The 22,734-nt window shown below is 37.2% G+C and overlaps 1 protein-coding gene and 1 long non-coding RNA gene across 4 annotated transcripts in view; one reads left to right on the top strand and one right to left on the bottom strand.

Annotated features, from left to right (window-relative positions):
• Positions 1–22,734, bottom strand: part of LOC131195313 (uncharacterized) — a 222,272-nt gene that overhangs the window by 177,065 nt on the left and 22,473 nt on the right. The window contains exon 3 of the mRNA XM_058177111.1: positions 5,736–5,822. Coding sequence (XP_058033094.1) covers positions 5,736–5,822 — 87 coding nt within the window. The remainder of the gene's footprint in view (positions 1–5,735; positions 5,823–22,734) is intronic.
• Positions 14,548–22,734, top strand: part of LOC131195314 (uncharacterized) — a 107,975-nt gene continuing 99,788 nt past the window's right edge. For all 3 annotated transcript variants that reach the window (XR_009154400.1, XR_009154402.1, XR_009154401.1), the window contains exon 1: positions 14,548–14,730. This is a non-coding gene — a long non-coding RNA (uncharacterized LOC131195314). The remainder of the gene's footprint in view (positions 14,731–22,734) is intronic.

The following is a 22,734-nucleotide window of genomic DNA, read 5'->3' as shown; positions in this document are numbered from 1 at the left end:
TATCGTGTGTAATGTAAGTGTTTGGGTGGGTTTGGCCAACTATAAGATGCTCAGGGTAAGGCTGAAAGCTGTATGAACATTACACATTGGCTTTAATTGTCTCGTATAATTATTTGCAGCACTTTACAGTTATTGCCTTATGTTCTTCTCGTCTGACTCAACTCTCTGGCATCAACAAGAGAAAGGGACAGAAGCATTTCAAATGGAAATTCTGATGCTGCCAACTGAAACATTGCAACAACTAAAGAGAAGTCTCTTGTTGCAAAAAGAGAATCCTACAAACTGAATGACCTGTCATACAAGCTGAGGGTATTTTAACATAACATAACATAACATCAGAGTTGGAAGGGACCTTGGAGGCCTTCTAGTCCAACCCCCTGCCCAGGCAGGAAACCCTACACCATCTCAGTCAGATGGTTATCCAACATTTTCTTAAAAATTTCCAGTGTTGGAGCATTCACAACTTCTGAAGGCAAGTTGTTCCACTTATTAATTGTTCTAACTGTCAGGAAATTTCTCCTTAGTTCTAAGTTGCTTCTTTCCTTGATCAGTTTCCACCCATTGCTTCTTGTTCTACCCTCAGGTGCTCTGGAGAACAGCCCGACTCCCACTTCTCTGTGGCAGCCCCTGAGATATTGGAACACTGCTATCATGTCTCCCTAGTCCTTCTTTTGTTAAACTAGACATACCCAGTTCCTGCAACCGTTCTTCATATGTTTTATCCTCCAGTCCCTAATCATCTTTGTTGCTCTTCTCTGCACTCTTTCTAGAGTCTCAACATCTTTTTACATCGTGGCGACCAAAACTGGATGCAATATTCCAAGTGTGGCCTTACCAAGGCATTATAAAGTGGTACTAACACTTCACGTGATCTTGATTCTATCCTCTGTTTATGCAGCCCAGAACTGTGTTGGCTTTTTAACAGCTGCTGCACACTGCTGGCTCATATCTAAATGGTTATCCACTAGGACTCCAAGATCCCTCTCACAGGTACTACTATTGAGCAAGGTACCACATATACGGTACTGGTGCATTTTGTTTTTTTGGCCTAAATGTAGAACCTTACTTTTTTCACTGTTGAATTTCATTTTGTTAGATAGCGCCCAATGTTCAAGTCTGTCAAGATCTTTCTGTAACTTGAGCCTATCTTCTGGAGTGTTGGCTATTCCTGCCAGCTTGGTGTCATCTGCAAATTTGATGAGTTCCCCATCTATCCCCTCGTCCAAGTCATTGATGAAGATGTTGAAGAGTACTGGGCCTAAAACAGAGCCTTGGGGTACTCCACTGCATACTTCCCTCCATGTGGATGTAGTTCCGTTGAGGACTACACGTTGAGTGCGGTTGGTCAGCCAGTTACGAATCCATCTGGTGGTGGTGCTGTCTAACCCACATTTTTCTACTTTATCTAGTAGTAGGTTATGGTCTACTTTATCAAATGCTTTACTGAAGTCCAAGTAAATTATATCAACAGCATTTGGAGAAGCTGTGTTACATCCCAAAAACTATTGTCCCATTTTATAAATGTAAGGGAGCTAATCACTCGATCAGATAATAATATTGCTTTATGTTTTTCATTCCAAGAAATTATTACTACGATTGGCCGAGTAATTGGTTTAAAAATTGTTTTAGCTTTACTCTCCCATTTTATTACATGTGTACAATGAAACAAATCCCTATTTATTTAGTTTTAATATTATCCAAACTGGTCAAAGAACTTAAATACACATTCTGATAAGAGATTTGTTTCTTTGTTAAATGTTAAATTTAACCATTATTTTTGCCTATTGATTGCAGTCTGTTCTCCCATGTTTTGTGTACCCAACACAGGGTGGCTTTATGAAGCTTTATTAATCTTCTAATTATATCAGATATTTAACTGATTTTTTGCTTGCCCTTATTCAAAGTAGGTAAAATCTACTGTGTTTCCCCGAAAATAAGACCCTGTCTTATTTTTGTTTGAACCCTGAAATAAGCACTTGGCCTTATTGCCATGCACTCAAAAGCCTGATTTGGCTTATTATCAGGGGATGTCTTATTTTTGGGAAAACAGGGTATTCTCTTCTTTTTTATATGAATTCTAGAAACCATGGGTTTTTGAGATGGGTTTGGGTTTTTAAAATTTTCCCACAACATTTTCCTTGAACTTTTTTTTTTTATTTGCATTTATATCCCGCCCTTCTCCGAAGACTCAGGGCGGCTTACACCATGTCAAGCAATAGTCGTCATCCATTTGTATATTATGTACAAAGTCAACTTTATTGCCCCCAGCAATCTGGGTCCTCATTTTACCTACCTTATAAAGGATGGAAGGCTGAGTCAACCTTGGGCCTGGTGGGACTTGAACCTGCTGTAATTGCAAGCAACTGTGTTAATAACAGACTGTCTTAGCAGTCTGAGCCACCAGAGGCCCTGATATAAAAACCCTGATATGGTTTTTATTAAATCTCTAAATTGTGTATGATTAGGCATGGTATTACTTCTTTTTTCCCCATTACATTTATGCTAAGATATGTGCCAAGGTCATAATCCTTGTTCTTTCTTTTAGAAAAACAAATCCTTGTCCTTTCTTTTAGAAAAACAAATTCTGATGGGGAATTGTTGCAAATATAATTTATCAGTCTGCATATTTCACTCATCCCATAGCTCTTTGTCACATGCAGTGACATATTACCTTGCCCCTCCTTTTGCTAGCTATAGAAAAGGATTGGTGCTTTAAAAACAAAGTATAGGATACAACAGAAGTCCAGGGGCTGATGCTGAAAATAGTAGAGTCTTCCATCCCTCCAGCAGCCTCAGAATAATATTTTGGAATCTTTAGGAAGTGAGGGTTCCAAGAAACTGAGACAGAAAATCAATTTCTACATGAGCATGCTCTTTCTATGAAAATAGGTAATGCATTGAATCTGAATTTTGTGCTTGGCTTCTTATTTCCCTTTGTTGTGTGGTGCTAAGTCTTAAAATTTTTATTGCTACTGTATGTACAAGTTATGGTATTGGGTAATATGTGTGAACTGTGAAAATATTTACAGACCCCTCGCATCCTGGACATAAACTGTTTCAACTCCTACCCTCAAAACGACGCTATAGAGCACTGCACAACAGAACAACTAGACACAAGAACAGTTTTTTCCCGAAGGCCATCACTCTGCTAAACAAATAATTCCATCAACACTGTCAAACTATTTATTGAATCTGCACTACTATTAATCTTCTCATAGTTCCCATCACCAATCTCTTTCAATTTATGACTGTATGACTATAACTTGTTGCTGGCAATCCTTATGATTTATATTGATATATTGACCATCAATTGTGTTGTAAATGTTGTACCTTGATGAAGGTATCTTTTCTTTTATGTACACTGAGAGCATATGCACCAAGACAAATTCCTTGTGTGTCCAATCACATTTGGCCAATAAAAATTCTATTCTATTCTATTCTAATGCAAATAATTCACACTTCAACTTCTAGTTATCAAATCTAGTTATGTAGACAGAATAATTGTAAAATATATCTTCTCAACTGAGAACCCTCTACAAATGTAGAACATAATGGCTAGCAATCATAAAGCTGTAATCCAAATAATTGGAGGGTATCTATTTAGGAGGGCCGATATCAGTGGTGAAATCCTACCGGTTCTGTGGGCATGGCTTGGGGGGGGGGGTGTCATGTGACTGGGTGGGCGTGGCTATGTGACTGGAGATCAAAAGACAGAAACTCATTAACAATGTCCTGCTGGAGCAGAGTTGTACTAGATGATCTCCAGGTCCTTTCCAGCCCTGGATTATCCTCTGAAGCTGCGTCTAGTGTCAGGTTTGTAGTCCTTCCTTCCTCTCCTTTTTCCTCCCTCCCTCCCTCCTTCCTTCCTTCCTTCCTTCCTTCCTTCCTTCCTTCCTTCCTTTCTCTCTCTCTCTCAAAAACAAACCCCCCACCCCCACCCGATTTTTTGCCTACACCGTCCATTTTTTTGCCTGGCAAGCTTCAGCTTTTTTACCTTTTAAAAAATGCTTTTAAAAGTAAAAAAAAAGGCTCTGACAATCGTGTGGCTCAGCTGGGCATGTGGGGGGACAGGGATTTTTGCTACTGGTTCTCCGAATCACCCACCGCCATTGCTACCGGCCGATCCGGTCCGAAATGGGAGCATTTCACCCCTGCCTGATATACAGAAATGTAATTATGGATAAATAATGAACCAATTCTTACTCACAAATATGAAACAAATATGCATACTTCATCTTCTGAATGAAAATATTATTATAATAAATTTACAATGTGACACCAGCCCTTTTTCCCCCCCCTTTATCTATAAACCGCATCAGTTTGTCATACAGGAATAACTTATATGACTTGACAAGTGCTACAAGAAGTAAAATGAGATACATTGAGGTAATTCAGAGAGTTAAAAACTTAAGCAACTGTATAATAAAGAATTTAAATAGGCAGAATTGACCATTACTGAGTGAGCTGTGGTGGCACCGTGGTTAGAATGCAGTATTGCAGGCAAACTCACTGCTGAGTGCCAAGGGTTCGATTCTGACCGGCTCAAGGTTGACTCAGCCTTCCATCCTTCCCACACACACCACACACCTAACAATTTTCTCAGTATCAGCTTGCTCTGATCTATGATCTTCAGATTTATAGATTGTAGTTCTCAATGAGACAGGTGAATTCTAGAAGTTATTGTCTAATACAATGTTGGCAAACCTTCTTGGCATCAAGTGCCAAAATAGGAGCATGTGTGGGGAACAGCTCCCCAGCACGCACGCGCGGGAGCACCGGAAACAGGAAGAGCAGTTCTCTGGCATGTGTGTGCGCACCAGGAAGCTGAGCTTCCAGATCCCAGCACGCGGATGTGCACCAATCACCTGGTCTTCTGGCTCCTGGCATGTGTGTGCGTGTGAAGACAGCTGGCCAGCACGCATGTGCATGCAGGAAACTGGAAGAATGGACACCAGTGCGGAAGAGCTCAGCGAAGACCAGTGCACCGGAACCCGGAAGGGCAATGGGTGACAGCTGGAGTGCCGGGAGAGATGGCTCTGTGTGCCACTTCCAGCACGTGTGCCATAAGTTCGCCATCACGGGTCTAGTACATCTGAAATGGGGCCAGATTAGATAAGTTTTCTGCTTATATATGTCCATAATTAAAAGTGCCAAAGTGTTTTTAAAATGTGTTTTAACAAGACCACAAGTGAACCACAAAAAGAAATATTTAAAATTCAATATGAATGTGATCTTTTTGCTTGCTCTCCATTCCATTCATACAGCAGGATTTAAGACCATAGAAAATATTTTTCTCAGCAAAAGACCCAAGTATGAGATCACACAACAATACCTGTAGTTCCACAATACCTTTATTGAAAGCCAAGCCAATATTGAACATCTTGTTATACCAGTTTTGACTAGGTATTTTAAATATTTTTAATTAGTTTACATGCTTAGCAGACAATTCCTGCTTCCATTCTTCAACTACACTTAAGAAACTTGGCTTAGCAGACCTGTAAACATGATGCCAGAACAAATGTAGCTTACAACTGCTTATTCTATTGTCCACTAACACACTGTCCTTCATCAAAGACTCCCAAAGCTTCCTATCACATTTAGAGCAGCTAAAACTTATAATTTAAATTGTAAGCTGGATATTTAAATGGAACCGAATTTGTGATCTTTGTCACCTCATTTCCATGAACGGGAAAGAATATTCTGACACAAAAATTACATACTTAATTCTGCCTCACCTTCTTTGCTGACCTCTATCCCACACTGCCTTGGGTTTATTTCCTCATCCATCAGAGGGTCAAAGTAATTTCTGCTGCATTCATTTCCTGTGGAAAGTACATGAAGTAAGGGTCAGTGATTATTAGAAGCACATGAACCAAAATGTTAATTCTGAAATCCAACACTAGCATGCAAGAGGGGCATTTCTGCTACTACTTTATAAGATATATTTTAAAAAAACACACACACACACACACAAAGTCTTCTAAGCTGACTGCTTTCATAATTATCATCTAGGAAAAGGTCAGAAAAGGTAATTTTGGAAACAAGTTCAGTTGATGTTACTTTTGCTCAGAAATTAATGAGAAAATTCTCAAATGAAGATGATAGGTTGATTAAAATAACACCCTTAAACCTACTCCTAAACCAAAATTATTCTTGAGATGGGCTCTAAAAGAAACTGTTAAGGAAATTGTGTTTCACAGGTGACCCCCTTCAATTTTAACAGTTTTAAGTTTCACCACTCAGCTTTCAACATCTGGTACATCTTTAATACTATTGTCAACCATGGAAGTGTTTAATTACAGAGGAGATTCTGTGAATGCTGCCTCATTAATCTGAGCTGCAATTGTATTAGCTTGGGCTCAGCATCCACATAACAATTTGATGGGATAAAACTACTCATTTAGTAGTTTCCATTTCCATAGCTGGGTGTACATAGTGCTTCAGGAACTAATGAAATTTATATTTTGTTTTTAAAAGTGAGAGAAGGATATCAGCTGACACAAACCCTTAGCTTTACCAGAGAAACAGGTTTGATTCTTTATTCTTTTCCAGTAATGAGTTTCCTGATATCCTTAGAAGAGTTCAAGTTGTCTTCGACTTAACAACCAAAATTGAGCTAAGTGAACTTTTTTTATTATTTTTATTTTTAAAATTCTGTTATTACTTTATTCCAGGAATGAAATAAAGGAATATCTTAACATTCATTGGATGCATATGCCATGAGACCAAGATATACATTTGGAATGTGAAAATAAAGGAATTTGGTCTTATATTTTTCAAAAGTCTTTCCTCAGATAAAATAAATGAAAATGAAAACACAAACCCAGAAAAACGGGCAAGGATCAAAGAGATATGACAAGGAAAACAAAGCCAAGAAATACTGTAGAAACAATATATTTACTTTTGCTTTACTTTTTTTAAAAAACCCATAATGCCAGCAGAAGCTCTTTCCCAGAAACTAAATGAAACTTTGATATGAAACTAGGTTTAATTTAGATTTCTGGACTGGCACACTTTGACTGTCAGGGTCTATTTTTTCCATGCAGTAAGTACAAGACCTGAAAATTTGCTTTACCTTGAGGTCTCAATAAAGGGGGAAAAAATGAGTTTCATTTTTGTTACTTTATCTGTCAACAACTACTAGGCTGCTATGAATCCTGGCAGCATGTAATCAAAGTCTTATGGACCGCAATAACAGAGCTAGTCTACCTTATACAGCGTAATTGTTTTCCTCTAGCACAAAGCGGTGTGAGAACATGCTTTCTTGCAGATGTTAATGTTGACCATTAAAAGTGAAAATAGTGATGCAAATTCTTCAGTGCTAACCACGCTCCTGATCAGCACTCGCATAAAGACAAATAGACTGACCTTGAATCAATTCACTGCTAGATCCCTTTTTAACTTATAGCAATCAATTGCAGCAAAACATCGATACATAATCCATTTTGCAGCAGATGGCATCCTGATATATATATTATTCTCAGCAATTTATTATATGTAAGTTCTTGCTTTGTTCAGACTTGTGGAAAAGGCCCCTCTTGAACATAGGTAAAGCCAAATCTTTTCTAACTAGAGAGTTTCCAAACCTCTCTAGATGCTCTTTGTCCTCTTCCACACTTTAAAAACCATCTATATCTACTGTTGTTTGTACAATAAATGTTCCTTTTACAAGAAATAGCTAATGGTAACTCTTTTTAAATGCATGCAAGAGAGAACATCATGCTATGCAACATCTGTGGAGATCGATGAATTTTTAAAAAATCATATTAATAGAGCTTAATAATAAATCATATTAGACTATTTATCCTATTTATCTTGAAGCCAAAGGGGGAAAAGAGATAACACGTGGACAAAGAATCACTGTCATTTTAAAATCTGTCATTTTGTCAATAGTAAAACAGCTTAATATACAGAATGCATATCAGATAAGACATTTACCAAGAATAAATGGGCCAAATTTATTTATTTATTTACTTATTAAATGCATATGCCATTTGCCTTGCGGTACAAGGCAACACTGAGCAATTTATATCATAATAACATATATGGAAGTAAAAACAATTATAAAATATAAAAATGGATTAAATTACAGAGATTAAGACAAACTAAAGAAACATGAGTTTATTACAGAGAGGCGGTGGTGGCCTTCAGTCAACAGCTTCCTCTTCAGGGAACCATGCCTATAAGCGCAGCCAATTTTCTGAAGGCCAGAAGGTAGGGTGGACCTCATCTCCTGAGTCAAGATGTTCCAAAAGGTGGGAGTTGTGGCAGGAAAAGCTCTCCCTTGGACCCCTACAGCTACAATTCATTGGAAGTCCACAGTAGACCCTTTCCACCAGCAAGAGTGAGGTGGACCAATCCCACTGGAGCAAGATGGTTCCTTAGATATCCTGGTCCTATGCCACGAAGAGCTTTCAAGGCAATGACCAACAAGCTGAATTGGATCCAGAAGTAAATTGGCAACTCACTTAGAGTGATGTTACATGTGCCACCCAAGGGGCCTCCAAATCTGTATGCACTGTTACATTCTGTATCAACTGTAGCTTCTGAATACTCTTCAAGGGCAGCCCCATAAAGTGCATTGCAGGAGATGGTTAAGGTTGGAAGAAAATGAAAAGATGTAATTCTCTAGTAGAATTAGAGCTAACTATTAATAAGTTCCATGTCAAGTGCAGGAAAGCAGGAACCAAGGAAGAGTACAGGATTATTGCATACCAACACTCTGTACAAGAAACTGAACTATTAATGTTCAAAGCAAATTGGTGGTAGATAAGAATCAACAGAAACCAAGGTGGGCTGGAGTTAAATATCTTGTGAGCACAAAGCACTCAAGACTAATGACACACTTGACCTTCTCCCTCGGTCTAAGCCTAGTCATTTCCTACATTCCATTTACCATCACAGCTAAATGGATTGTCTACCAGAGATGACCCTCCCTGGGTTTGATTAACCTCTTCAGGCCAAAACTGAAAAACATTTTGTTTACCGTCCAAATTCAGACTCTAGGCTTGCAATGATCTCACTGAAGTTCTCACCTTCATGAAGTTCTCTACCCTTCTGAAAACTGAGAAGCCAGAAAGCAGTCTGAGAATAGTTTCCAAACACTGATTTCCTCTTATCTTCCTCAACAGGAAAAGCTGAGTTGAGGAAAAATCAGTACCTAATTAAACTACTATTTTAACCTTTCTGGCACCAGGGACTGGTTTTGGAAGAAAAACTGTCTTCCACAGTCCGGAGGAGGGATGATTTCATGTACAACCTAGATCCTGTAAATGTGCAGGTAAAACTTTGCTTTGTGCAGCCTGGGGGTTGGGGACCTCTGATCCAGGGGTGAAATGCTCCCGGTTCAGACCTGATCACCTGATCCAGTAGCGATGGTGGTGGGTGGTTCGGAGAACTGCAAAAATTCCTGCCCCACCCCCATGCCCAGCTGAGCCGCGCGATCATCAGAGGTTGGTGGGGTTTTTTTTTACTTTTAAAAGCATTTTTTCTTCAGCTGAAAAATTGCTTTTAAAAGTAAAAAAAAGCCTCTGATGATCATGCGGCTCAGCTGGGATTGTCAGACACTTTTAAAAGCATTTTTACAACCTCTTCAGCCGAAGAGGTTGTAATAAAAATGTTTTTAAAAGGCTCTGGCGATCCCAGCTGAGTTGCCTGATCATCAGAGGCTTTTTTGTCTTTTAAAGGCAAAAAAAATGCTTTTAAAAGAAAAAAAAGCCTCTGATGATCAGGCAACTCAGCTGGGATCATCAGAGGAACCTTTTAAAAGCATTTTTTCTACAATCTCTTTGGCCAAAGAGGTTGTAGAAAAAATGCTTTTAAAAGTAAAAAAAAAAATTGGCCATGCCCATCCAGTTGCATTCCCCACCACCACCAAGCCATGCCCACAAAACCAGTAGTAACACATGTTACATTTCACCACTGCTCTGATCTATATGGAAGTCACTGTTTCATGATTCTGGGAGTGCCTTGAGCCGGAGTTTATTATTCACTATCTCAAGCTTGTTCCCACTGGAAAGATGTAGACCAAGTCGTCCAGAGCTACAATCTTAAAATGAGAGAATATTGAGGTGATGGTTTAGTTCAGGGGTCTGCAAACTTGGCTCTTTTAAGACTTGTGGACTTCAACTCCCAGAGGAGTTGAAGTCCACAAGTCTTAGAAGAGCCAAGTTTGCAGACCCCTGGTTTAGTTGAATCTTGTAACATAATAGGGAGAAGACTCATGGTAACTCTGCTTCTTTTTGCCCAATGGTCTACTAATTCTGCCTCACCATCCTAACTCACCCCTCCCTACTTGGCACAAACATTATTTTTATTTCTTCATCAAAAAAATCCATTATTTTCTGAGTTGCAGACTATACTAATTGATGAGGCTAAGCTGAAAAATCTAAGTGCAAAGAGTAGCATTTAGTAAACATTTGCTGTGCCATATAATTGTGAATTGTGAAGATTCTTATTTTGAAACAGCTTAGTAATTAAGTTACTTGGATTGGCTGAAATAATCTACTATATTTCAACCTTAACATTTCTAGCCTCAATATGGACATTACATAGAGAACTGCGATGACATAATATACATAAGAATAAAATACTTCATAAATTAAAAGGATAATCATTGGCTGACAAACAACATTTTGAAGGTATCGGATATCTTGTTTTATTTTAAGATTGATGCTATTGTAGTGAAAAAAAACTATCCTTCCCTTTATCATGTTGAATTCCGTTGTTTTTTTACTTTTAACCTAACTTAAGTAGCAATACAATACAAAGAAAGACACTTTTGATGAAACTTCTTCTAGCATGCATTTCTCTAGAAACTACATAAAAACAATTCTACAAAGAATTATATTTTCAGCAACCGTATTGCCTTTTCAGTTTCAGCATAGCAGGTTTTAGGACAATTTATAAGGGGGAAAAATCATGATGCAATGTTTGAATCAATGGACAGGTTAGATCAAGGACATAACCATTGTCACTCAAGCTGATGATGATCAAGAGTGAAATCTCACCTCTTGGTTCAGCTTGGGCTCACAACCTGAGTTTTTGTGGGTGAGCTGCAAGACTGCTAGTCAGCTTGTCATATCTAATAAGTCCCACCTTGTAAGTCTGATGTACTGAAATATCAGTTTTGCTGATGTTAAAAGCTGGTTTTTCGAAGACTTCAATTGAAACTTTCTTATCTTTTGCTTTTGGGGGGGCAGGGGGGAGAAACAAGGTCAAAAGTGTACCCAAGACAATGACAAGCGGAGCATTCCTTCTAATCCTTCATTTACTTGTGTGGTATCAGCATCAAATATCACCAAAATAGAATTAAATTAAAATTAACTCTTTATTAAAAAGAGGGGGGGGACAACAAATGATTAAAATAATTACCAACAGCACTCTGACAAGCAAGAACAAAATTTTGCCTACAGCCATTTGTCTGTAATTATTTAATTAATCCTTACACAAATTATGAGCAATAACTCATCGAGCAAAGCTCAGCCATCAGAAAGTCAGACGACTTAGATTTCTTCTGCTTAGTTTGTTTCAGAGCCTTCTGTTGGAACTTCTGGAGGGAAATTGTTAAATGAATAAATGAGCTTAAGAATGTAGATCATCCTTTAAGAGCCACAACTAATACAGTATTTTAAATATGGGATGGCATTGAAATGTCACTTCATTTACATCTCCACGAAAGGGGTCAACTACTAACTGAACAACAGAAGTGGAAAAAATAAATAAGAAAAAGAGAAAAAGAAAAGTAAAATAAATGCCAAACGAAGGTCACATTAAAATTCTTCATTTAAAAGAATACATCAGTTATATTTCCAAAAGAATCTTCATCCTTTTTGCATCTATCATTCGATAGAAGATGTTTTATGTAATATCTTAAATATATTTGTATTTCCTTCTCTTTTCACTGGGACCAGTTACATTAAAATTTTTATAAATCAAATCAAAGAACTATTAATATAATCGAAATTACTATCTTTGAGTGAGAAGTGTTGTTGGAATAATAGGAATAGGCGGCAATATAAATTCAATAAATAAATAGATACACAAATAAATGAACACTGTTTCGTTTCCTGATTTTGCTCAAAACTCCATGAAAACAGAGGACAACCCATTTAGATAGGATGTTAACATCCTTAGATAGCTTTTATCTCACTGAGGCTCAAATGATATTGAGTGGGGTTCTGCTCTAATTGGTGAGGGGTCTGGTTTTTTGAAAAAAATAAGTATTTGGAGATGGAATTAGCTAATTGTTTTCTCTACTTCTGTCTTACTATCACCCATTTCCAGAGTCTTGTGGATCTGTTGGGAGAAACATCCCAACATTAGAAGCTGATTGAAAAGAGGATCCATTTATTGATAAAACAGAAGCACATGGGTGGTTGTGGACAGCTGACCACATGGAGTTGACAGTGGGGAGATATTTAGGCCTTCCCTTGGGCTTTGCACTTGAGCTTCCTGTTCCTGTGCAAGAACATGTATTCTATTGGCTGTTGTCAGACTCCCATAGTGCCATGTACAAATCCTAGGAGTTTGTCTGAGCTAGGTTTGGTTGAAGTTTGGGCTTATGCAATGAAAGGGCTTGTTGGGCAATTCCTAATGTGGCTGAGGGCTAATCCTACCTTTGTTCCGACTGCTGCAGGGAATTTTTGCCTATGAATAGAGCCACCCAGATCTCAATAAGCTCTTTATCTCTTAAGTGCTGACATCTGCTGAGGGCTATTAAGAAAGGTGGGGGCTGCTTTCGGTCTCCAAGAGCATATTTCTCAATTTCTCATCCAGGAAAATATACTATTCTGCCTTTTTTAATATTTCCTAAAATATTTCATTCTTCTAGGAGAGGGATGGGTGCTAACTTTCTACACAAACCATAGACATTTGGCCAACAGGAAGAAAAAAATGCTTGAAGTGATGCTATTAAGAGTAAATTATTTAGCTCTTTGTCTTTAGCATTTCTAGAGTAATAAAGACAGCCTACTAAAAGGAAAGTAGGCACCTTTCGGTCACCCCTTTTACTTTGAAATGTTCATAGTTCCCTCTACTCCCTCCTTCCATGATTGTACTTATCTGTTATGCCATCCATAGAAGATCTGGATATTGCATGGGTCAGAAGGAGAGCTCAGAAGATATCTACAGACCATTGGTGGGTTTCAAAAAATTTTACCGGTTCTGTGGGTGTGGCTTGGTGGGCGTGGCAGGGGAAGGATAGTGTAAAATCTCCATTTCCTCCCCAATCCAGGGGAAAGTTACTGCAAAATCCCCATTTTCTCCCAATCAGCTGGGACTTGGGAGGCAGAGAATAGATGGGGGCAGGGCCAGTCAGAATTTTTACTACCGGTTCTCCAAACTATTCGAAATTTCCACTACCAGTTCTCCAGAACTGGTCAGAACCTGCTGAAACTCACCTCTGCTACAGAGCCCATACATCCTGGACATAACTGTTTCAACTCCTCCCCTCAAATAGTGCTACAGAGCATTTGCAGGACAAAACAACTAGACCAGGGGTCTCCAACTTGGCCACTTTAAGACTTGTGGACTTCAACTCCCAGAATTCCTCAGCCAGCTTTGCACAAGTCTTAAAGTGGCCAAGGTTGGAGACTCCTGAACTAGACTGAGGGACAATGAAAATTAATCCTGAATTGCATAATAAACTGTCAAGAATCAGTTAGTGACTTTAAGTAAACTACCATCTTACGATCTTTCAGCCCTCCGATTAAAAATTAGTAGAATGCTACTAATAAGCATTGTGGATTTTTGCAAGGGTTATTTTAAAAAAAATAGATTGAATGCACATTTTTTTAACATTCTGAAAAAAAAAATATTGGCATGGGAAATGGATAGATCAGAAGGCAGGGGAATTCCTATATAGAAAATTCTGCCACCATCTGGTGGAGGAGAAACACACAACAGGTTGCCCTTTACCGAATAAAATCATCCTTTTATCTAGTCCAGTGTCTTTGAAATTGACTGTACTTCAGAATTTCAGCACGTACTTTGCCAACTCAATATGAAGACAATGGTGATTAAACCTAGAGTATTCTGAAAGCAAATATGAACTATAAACACAAATGCATTCTGCATATTAACTATACTGAATTGAAGCTTCTTAGTGGGCCAGCTACTCCCTGGATGAGAAGCATTATTGAAAATATGTCTCCTAGATTATATTGCTTTAAACTGATTAAAAATAAAATGCTTTTCTCATGAATCATTCCACTGAATTAATATAGAAATGTGGTTACCCCATGGATCATTTTAGTCAAGGGCTTATTATGAAAAGCAGTTGCCTGTGTTTTTCCAAATATTTTCAAAATACCATCAGGCTCACAATATTTAGTATCTTAAATAAGTTACAGTTGCCAGAATTTGTTTGCATAATTTCAAATCTCTACTTTTGAAAAACTCAAAACATTCAAGAAATTGGTAATTTGATATATTAAAGCACTGGTTGCTTTCATAACTAAAATGAATCATCAGCAGTCAATGAAAACTAATTTAAATAAGACTGATACTTAATTCATGCTTACATATCATGTTGAACACTAGCTTTCATTTACAATACCACATTTTAAAATAACCTTGGTGTTTTATTTGCTCCAATTTGGTGAACTTTTTCTGATTTTAAGGCAATTACACAAGGCCGATCTAGATTTCATTCAAGAGACCAATGGCTTGGATCTTTCAAGAGTGTTTTGGAACTAAAGCAAATGAGTCAACTCTTTCCAAATGTTTCAGGTAAAAATCTCCATCCCTGATTACTATTTGTCTCACCCCTGATAGCATGAAGAGCTATTCGTTTGTTTTAATTGTAATTTAAATCTTAAAAAAATGTTGAACAGTAATGTGGGTGAGATTGGTTTGGGAGGATTAAGCCAAAACTCTTCACCAACAAACTCTCTATCTGAATTAGGGCTCTTGTGGGTTCTATTTCTTTTTTTTTAAAGTATTTGAAATTTCATTCATAAATGTACATGATTTTTCTTGTAAATGACTGCAGCATTGACTGATCAAGGCTGTGGTCACATAAAATTAAACAGAAGTATACTATTTTTTTCTGCTGTGTACATTTCTGAGTAGACACTGATGAGATTCTAAACTTTATTATATTCATATATAATTTTACTAGATGATGTTTCTAAAAAATTGAACCAGGTATAACATTGAACTGAAAAACATATTTGAAGTAGTCTTGAGGACATTTTGAGGTGACTCAGTTAGAATGAAATTTTACTTGGGATAACCTAAATTCCTACCTCCAATCACCCAAGAAAGAACCCAACAGTACAATTCTATTTATCTATGTGTAGCTCTAATGCAATGAAATTGTGTCATCAACCTAAATGAGCTTTTACCAATACACAAAACTTATCGCACAGGTATTGTGATGAGAAATCTTCAATACCTGAATCTTAACCTGTTTGAATGACTGATGGCTTGATTAACTATGGACTATAAATTTGGTCTTGACTTTAATAACCATATAGTTAGGTTTTTGTTTTCTTGACTTGGCATGGTATCCCCAGGAGTCTTCTCCAACATCAAAGTTCAAAAATATCAATACTCCAACTTTTGTTTTCATAGAATACCATTATTTACATGACTGTGATTTTTGTAGGCATGGACACATCACAGTATCTGAATATGTTTTGAAGGCTGTTCTGTCAATTGCTAGTTTGCAGTGTATTTTTTGACTGCTTGTTCCTTTAAAATTGTTGCGTAAACCTAAAAGACACAAGCTATCTATCACTTCAAAAGTTATTCAGACATGCATACTTATTTGATGCCACATCTACAGGACATATCTGATGTCGTGTCCTTTTTAATAATTGATCTTTGCTTAGCTTAATATCCAAACTATGCACCAAGGCAATATTTTGAATTAATTTCATTTCAGCCATAGGTTTCATTTTGCTAGGCCATAATGCAGAAAGCAATAATCTGATACCAAAATTTAAAATTGAGTATAATTCCTACCATGCTGTTGTATTCTAATTTCAGCCACTCCTCAGTTAAAAAGTTGTTATTTACAAAAGTTGAACCTACCTATGCTATGAAGAGTAAAGGTGTGCTATTTGCAAGATGTTAAGTTCCTCTTTATTCCTGATTAGAGCTGAGTTCAACTCTGATCTTAATAAATACAGTCAGTTCACCTTTTTTGTCATTGCCTCTTCATAAATGAATAATATAAGGTGTCAGTGAAGCTGAATTCCCATGCAGACTGATGGCAGGCTAGAGAAACAATAGCTATCCTGAATTGCTATGGACTCATTTTGCAATAGAAAGACACTTTGTATGCAAAATCTTCAGGTGCTTAGACATCCAACAAAGTATTTTAAAGTGAACTGTTCTTATACCCTTATATATATATGATGTATATACTTTAACCTGATTTACTAATATACAATTGGAGTGGCCTATAAGCCCACCAAATAAATAGATTGAAGAAAAATATGGAATTCAGTATATAGAAAATATTATCCTAAATATGGAAAAGTTATTGTTTATCCTATTTTTTTTTCTGCCATGACTTCCCAAGATAGGTTGTCAAAACTGGCCCTAGCGGTTGCACAGCAGTAAAGGGGAACGATCTTAAATTTTTAAGTGACACAGATTCAACCAGCAGCCAGAATGTGGGCCTATTCAACAAGAGATGCAATACTTGAACCAAGGTTGGCTATCTTGGTGGAATACATATACACACACACAAATGCACACACACATTGGGGGGTGGGGGAGAGAGACACAGACAGAGAGACAGAAAATCATTGTTTTGTCAGATGCAATATGTCCTTGGTGGTCTTTTCCTTGACCTTTTCTTATATTATGACCTGAAATAAATATACATATGAGAGGAGGAGGAGGAGGAGGAGGAGGAGGAGGAGGAGGAGGAGGAGGAGGAGGAGGAGGAGGAGGAGGAGGGGAATCAAACTTAGTTGTGTATTCTCTGAGATAGCAAATGACAGTTTAACAACCCATTTCAGGGACTCACCAGTCTGTCTCAACCTTATGAGAGTATTACCAGCATTCTCAAACTAAAAGAAAATAAGAATGTAACCTATCTAATGTTCATTTTTATTTTTTTCCTTCTTAAATTAACAGCTTTTAAAAAGGTCCCAGTGACATATTTTCCATTCATTGCACCAAATCCTCCAAGATGATGGCTTTAAAAAACAAACAAACACCAAACAGGTTATTTTGAAGGATGAGTATCGTTTAAAGTAGCAAAGAAAGCAACTGGAATACCTTTTTGTAAATCCAGTGATCTTATGCCAATGGAATAACATAATCCAATAAAAGAGATTCTGAGACATTCTGTACTGTCTAAATGTGCAAACTACTAGAATTGCAATAGCTGTACTTTATACCGCTACCACTCCTCCCCCTTTATATATAACCAGTGACAACTAAAACCGATGAAGTTTTTAAAATAATGTGATTGTTGTCAGAAGAAATTGGGTACAAGAAAGCTGTGTTCAGTTCTGGTTCCACTCAAAGCTATGGCCCAGGGGTTCCGCAAAAGCTGCTACAAGGCTGGTGGGCACAAACCAGCAAGGAAGTGAATTTTGCATACTGTACGGATCATCGCTCAGTCGAGGGCAGTCAGATTGAATCTGCAGTCAACCAATTGTGCTTCATGAAAACGTCAGCCCACATTTGTGTCTCCCTGTTTTCTCCTGTCTGGCTGTAAACAAGCTGTGCTCTGAGCTGTCTTTCCTACCCTTATCGTCTCGGTAAAGCTCACAACAGAGATCATCGGATTGCTTAGACTCTGAATTAAAGTTACCACTTCCAGACAGCAGTCCCCATGCAAGGCTGAAAGCAAAAATGAAGACAGCCTTTGCAGTGACAGAACTTTAGTTCCGGTTAGGAAATGCATACTTTAGATTTAGACCCAGACTGGCACATACTGTCTCTTTGGTGAGTTTAAAATGAACAACTTCAGGTGTGCTTGAAATGAACAATGGCTTCGAACACCACCAAACAAATTCTGTAGATTCGTCCACCATGAACTCCTAAATTTTTTTATCATCAGTCTTTTTTTTAATTGATTGTTGTTTCCACCATCAAAATTCTTCCTTCCTCATCAAAATAAATGTGTTTAGAATCCATTGACTCTTTAATATATAAGGCTACTCATCTTTTTTTTTTTGTGCCGATGTAAAATATAGTTTTCCAATTTTTACACAACTACGAAAATTGGATACAGAAATAATCTGTCTGCAAGAAACACACATAAAGAAACAACACTATAAATTTTTAGAATGCCCCAAAATTGGGAAACTATATTTTACATCAGAACTCCTAAAATCTTATGTAGCTCTGGAATCTTACATAGCTAAAATAGATGGGATAATTATTAGATACAGGTTGTCCAGACATTGATTCTAAGAATATAATAATCTCTAAAATATTATCTGGATTAAAATAATGACACACGAGAACAGATATGATGCTTCTTAATTCATTTCAATAAACAAATATTTAAATATAAAACAGAAATCATGCTTCCTAGATAAATATGGATGGAGCCTCATCCTATCATACACATGTACCCTTCTTTGAGCTAGTATAAATTAATTATTTTAAATTAGTGCACTATATAATTTTTATAATCTGCTGATCCAGCTTTGCTAAAAATTTCCTTTGTGCATGTGGACCTGGAATTTTTGATCACCCCTGATTGTTCCAAGTAGTAAAAAAACAATAAATAAAATGCAACAGTTTATTTGCATTTATCCACCTTAAAGAATATTTTCAGGTTTGGAAATGTCACTAATCTTCAGCAGCTAGCACTGTTAAAGACAAGTGACATGTGGATCAGACAGAGAAATGGAGGATAGTTAATATATAATAAAAGAACTAAAGCAAAAATTCTCAATAATGATTGAAATTCCCATATGTGCAGGTTCTATTCTATTCTATTCTATTCTATTCTATTCTATTCTATTCTATTCTATTCTATTCTGTTCTATTCGTCTCCAAGAGTCAAAGATACAAATTCAAAGGTGCACCCCAAAAAAATCAAAAAGTATAATATGAAGAATAGACAATGAACAGATTTCTTCAGGTGATATATCAAATACCATTATAATATAATAACTATACAGTAGAATGTTACATGTCCGAATTACTTCCTAATACAGGTAGTTCTTGACTTATGAGCATAACCGAGCCCAACGTTTCTGTTGTTAAGTGAGGCATTTGTTATTTGAGTTTTTCCCCACATTATGACCCTTCTTGCTACAGTTGTTAAGTGAACCTGCCTTTCCCATTGACTTTGCTTGTCAGAAAGTCGTAAAAGGTGAACACAGGACACAGCAACCATCATAAATGTGAACCAGTTGCCAAGCATCTGAATTTTGATCAGATGACCATGGGGATGCTGCAATGGTTGTAAGTTTGAAAAATGATCACAAGTCACTTTTTTCAGTGATTTTGTAACTTTGAACAGTCACTAAATGAACTGTTGTAAGTCGAGGGCTACCTATATGTATGACATATCAACATATATATCAAAATTTCTTTTAGAGTATGTCTCTGTGTTGGTTTGTATAGATGTAGGTATATATAATTCAGTATAATGTACAAGCATTTCCTTTATTCTCGGCGTAATATGTATTCCAATTCATTCAAAAAGTTTCTAAATAGTAACATGATGTTCCTGTTTACTATGTTTTAAGAACATTACTGGAAAAAAACTTCTGAAGAAGCAACATTAAAGAATTAACATTCCAAAAAAATGAACAACAAATATGCAATTGATTCTGTCGGGGTGTTTTATCATTATATTTAAGCTTTTACTTCAAGTTAGTATCAAACTGATAACATATTGATAACATAAGAAAGAAAAATAGTCTAAGCATTAAAATGGGTAATTCGTGACAAAATACTGCCATTAAATTTTGATTCAACCAGCTGCCCTTTGGTTCAACTTTTCCAAACAGTAAGCGACGCACAGGATGGTGGATTAAATGTAGTTGAGACTGCCACAAATCTGGCCTCGGTGGTAATTAATGTAGTTTAATATGGTTGTTAGCACACATCTCACATAACAGATAATGTTCCAGCATGCCATTGATAGAATCTTTCAGCACAGCTTTAGGAGATCTACCAGGCCCTGCCTAACTTGGTTAGGTCAAAGAGTTGAACCATGTGTAATTCAGAACAGAGGAGGTCCTAGAATCACTCGACAAAAACAATTACGTTACTTATTTCTCTCTGTCCCTTGCCCTAAATTCACAAGCTTCACAGTTTCAGTGAAGTCCATCTCATTCCGCCCCTGGGCTACAAAACCACGTAAAAATATGTGGCACTGTGTTTATAAATTTAATCAAAACTAGAAATAGTAGACAGGCCAATTGAGGTTTTACCATAGATCCCTGGGAAAAGTTTAAATTCTTGAAGGCACTTTTGTCTAAATTCTATGACCCCCTCCCCCATTCCTACTACATTGTCTACAACTCTCGTTAATCATCCCCTTTCCCAGTAACAGAAAAGGGAAAACTGCCTGCCTTCTGGTTTTCCTTTCTATTACTCTTATAACTAGCATTTAAAAAGAGGACAAATAATTTAAACATCCTGCAAAACAAAACAAAAAAAGAAATCACTTATTTGCTTTTCCATGTCTTGCTTTCAGTTTAGGACTCCACCAAGAGAAATAATGAAATGTTTCTGCGTATAAGACATGGCAAAAAAAATGTGGATAAATGGATGTTTGTCTTTCACAAATTTTACCTCGTCCTAATTTACATTCAGGGATGCAGTGGCTCAGTGGCTAAGACACTGATCTCGTCGATCGAAAGGTCGGCAGCTCAGTGGTTCGAATCCTTAGCGCCGTGTAATGGGGTGAGCTCCCATTACTTGTCCCAGCTTCTGCCAACCTAGCAGTTCAAAAGCACATAAAAAATGCAAGTAGAAAAATAGGGACCATGTTTGGTGGGAAGGTAACAGCATTCTGTGCGCCTTTGACGTTTAGTCATGCTGGCCACAGAGATGTCTTCAGACAGCGCTGGCTCTTTGGCTTTGAAATGGAGATGAACACCACCCGCTAGAGTCAGGAACGACTAGCATGTATGTGCTAGGGGAACCTTTAACTTTTAATTTACTTTCTGACTTACCAATGCAGATTTTCAATAGACAGCTGTTATCATTTCATGTACATGGTATTGGCAGGTAAAGGCTCACATCCACCAACAAACACTGGCCCTAAAAACAACTCTCAAATTCTGTCCCTTAATGTATAAAGGCTAAGTCAACATAAGCTTTAGAAGTCACTCATAAGATAACAAATAGATGAAACCCAAGAATTGGCATTTATTTCCATTAAAGTTAATGCTATTGTTTCTGTTTATAATACAATTTAGGATATAGCTATCCTAAAACTGCTATTTTTGAGAGCAAATATCTTAAACTAGAATATTTTGACTGAGGGGAAAGGATTGGAACAATGATGCTTCTTCTGAATGCAATGTTTAATCAAACTGAAGCGGAAGAAATTAATTTATTGTTTCAGCTACAAAAGCAATTTATGGCCCAGAATTTCTGCTAAACCTCTCAAACCTGATGAAAAAGGCTGTTTCAGGAGACAGGAGGTATAGAAGGAAAGAAAATAAAGGAATCGTTGGGCAAATTGTCTTTCACTCATAGAACACCGAATCCTCATAACATCTGGATAAACAAATCAGTGCTTTTAGCTGGCTGGAATGTGCTGAGAGTCGGGAATGTCCTATCTCTTTGGGCATTATCAGAAGATGATCCTGGGAGACATTCACTTATCCCCCTGCAAATTATCCTGAGAGATTCTGTCTTGTCTCCCAGATTATTTAATATGTGTCTGAAGTCACTAGTAGAACTCATTTGCAGCTTTGGAGCTCATTTGCATTTGTGTGCTGAGGAGATACAACTATACTTCTTCTTTCCTGAGTGCTTAGGGGTGGATATTTCATGAATCTCCATAAGCAGAGATTAGATGTGGAGAACAAGATGAAGCTGAAATCAGACAGAGTTGTTGCTTATTTATGGGACTGGATGCTGCATTGATACATCCAATTGCATAACAATGATAACAAATGGGGGAGGGGGGTGTCTTGTATTAATTTCAGCTTATTTACCAGTTGTAGATTTACCTGGGATTACAGTCTTCATGGGGGAGTCTTTGACGATGGTCAGGAAATTGCAGCAGGCCAAAGATGTAATGACATGGTGTTAAATGGTAACTCTAAGATCATGAAACCGTAACTCCTATGGTGGTGATGGTGGTGTTGTTTAAAAAAAAAAAACTACTTTGACTGCCAATTGCTTTCCAAACCCTACAAAATATCCTTACTGTGATATACAAGTCCTTTTATATCCTAACCCCAAATTAGCTGAAGCATCACGTATTTCTGTATAGCATTCCTTGTTCCTATAGTATTCAACATATTATTTTGCAGAGTATATTTAACATCAGCAGTATATTAGGTGGTGAGGGTTGGTTCCTCCTCTGGTAAGGACCAGGGGTGAAATGCTACCGGTTCATTACAGTTCGGGCAAACGGGTAGTGATAAAAACTACCGGTTCAGGTGAATAGGTAGTAAAAAAATGCTTTAAAAGGTTTTTAAAAAAGGTTCTGATGATTGCGCAGCACAGCAGGGCCGTGCGATCTTCGGAATCTTTTTTTTAATACTTTTTAAAAACATTTTTACTACCTATTCACATGAACTGATAGTAAAAAAAAATGCTTTAAAAAGTTTTTTTTTA

The sequence above is a fragment of the Ahaetulla prasina genome, chromosome 3 (assembly GCF_028640845.1).
Source record: "Ahaetulla prasina isolate Xishuangbanna chromosome 3, ASM2864084v1, whole genome shotgun sequence".
In the NCBI taxonomy this organism is placed as follows: domain Eukaryota; kingdom Metazoa; phylum Chordata; class Lepidosauria; order Squamata; family Colubridae; genus Ahaetulla; species Ahaetulla prasina.
The sequence above is the reverse complement of the archived record's forward strand: the minus strand, read 5'-3'. Positions and strand labels throughout refer to the sequence as shown.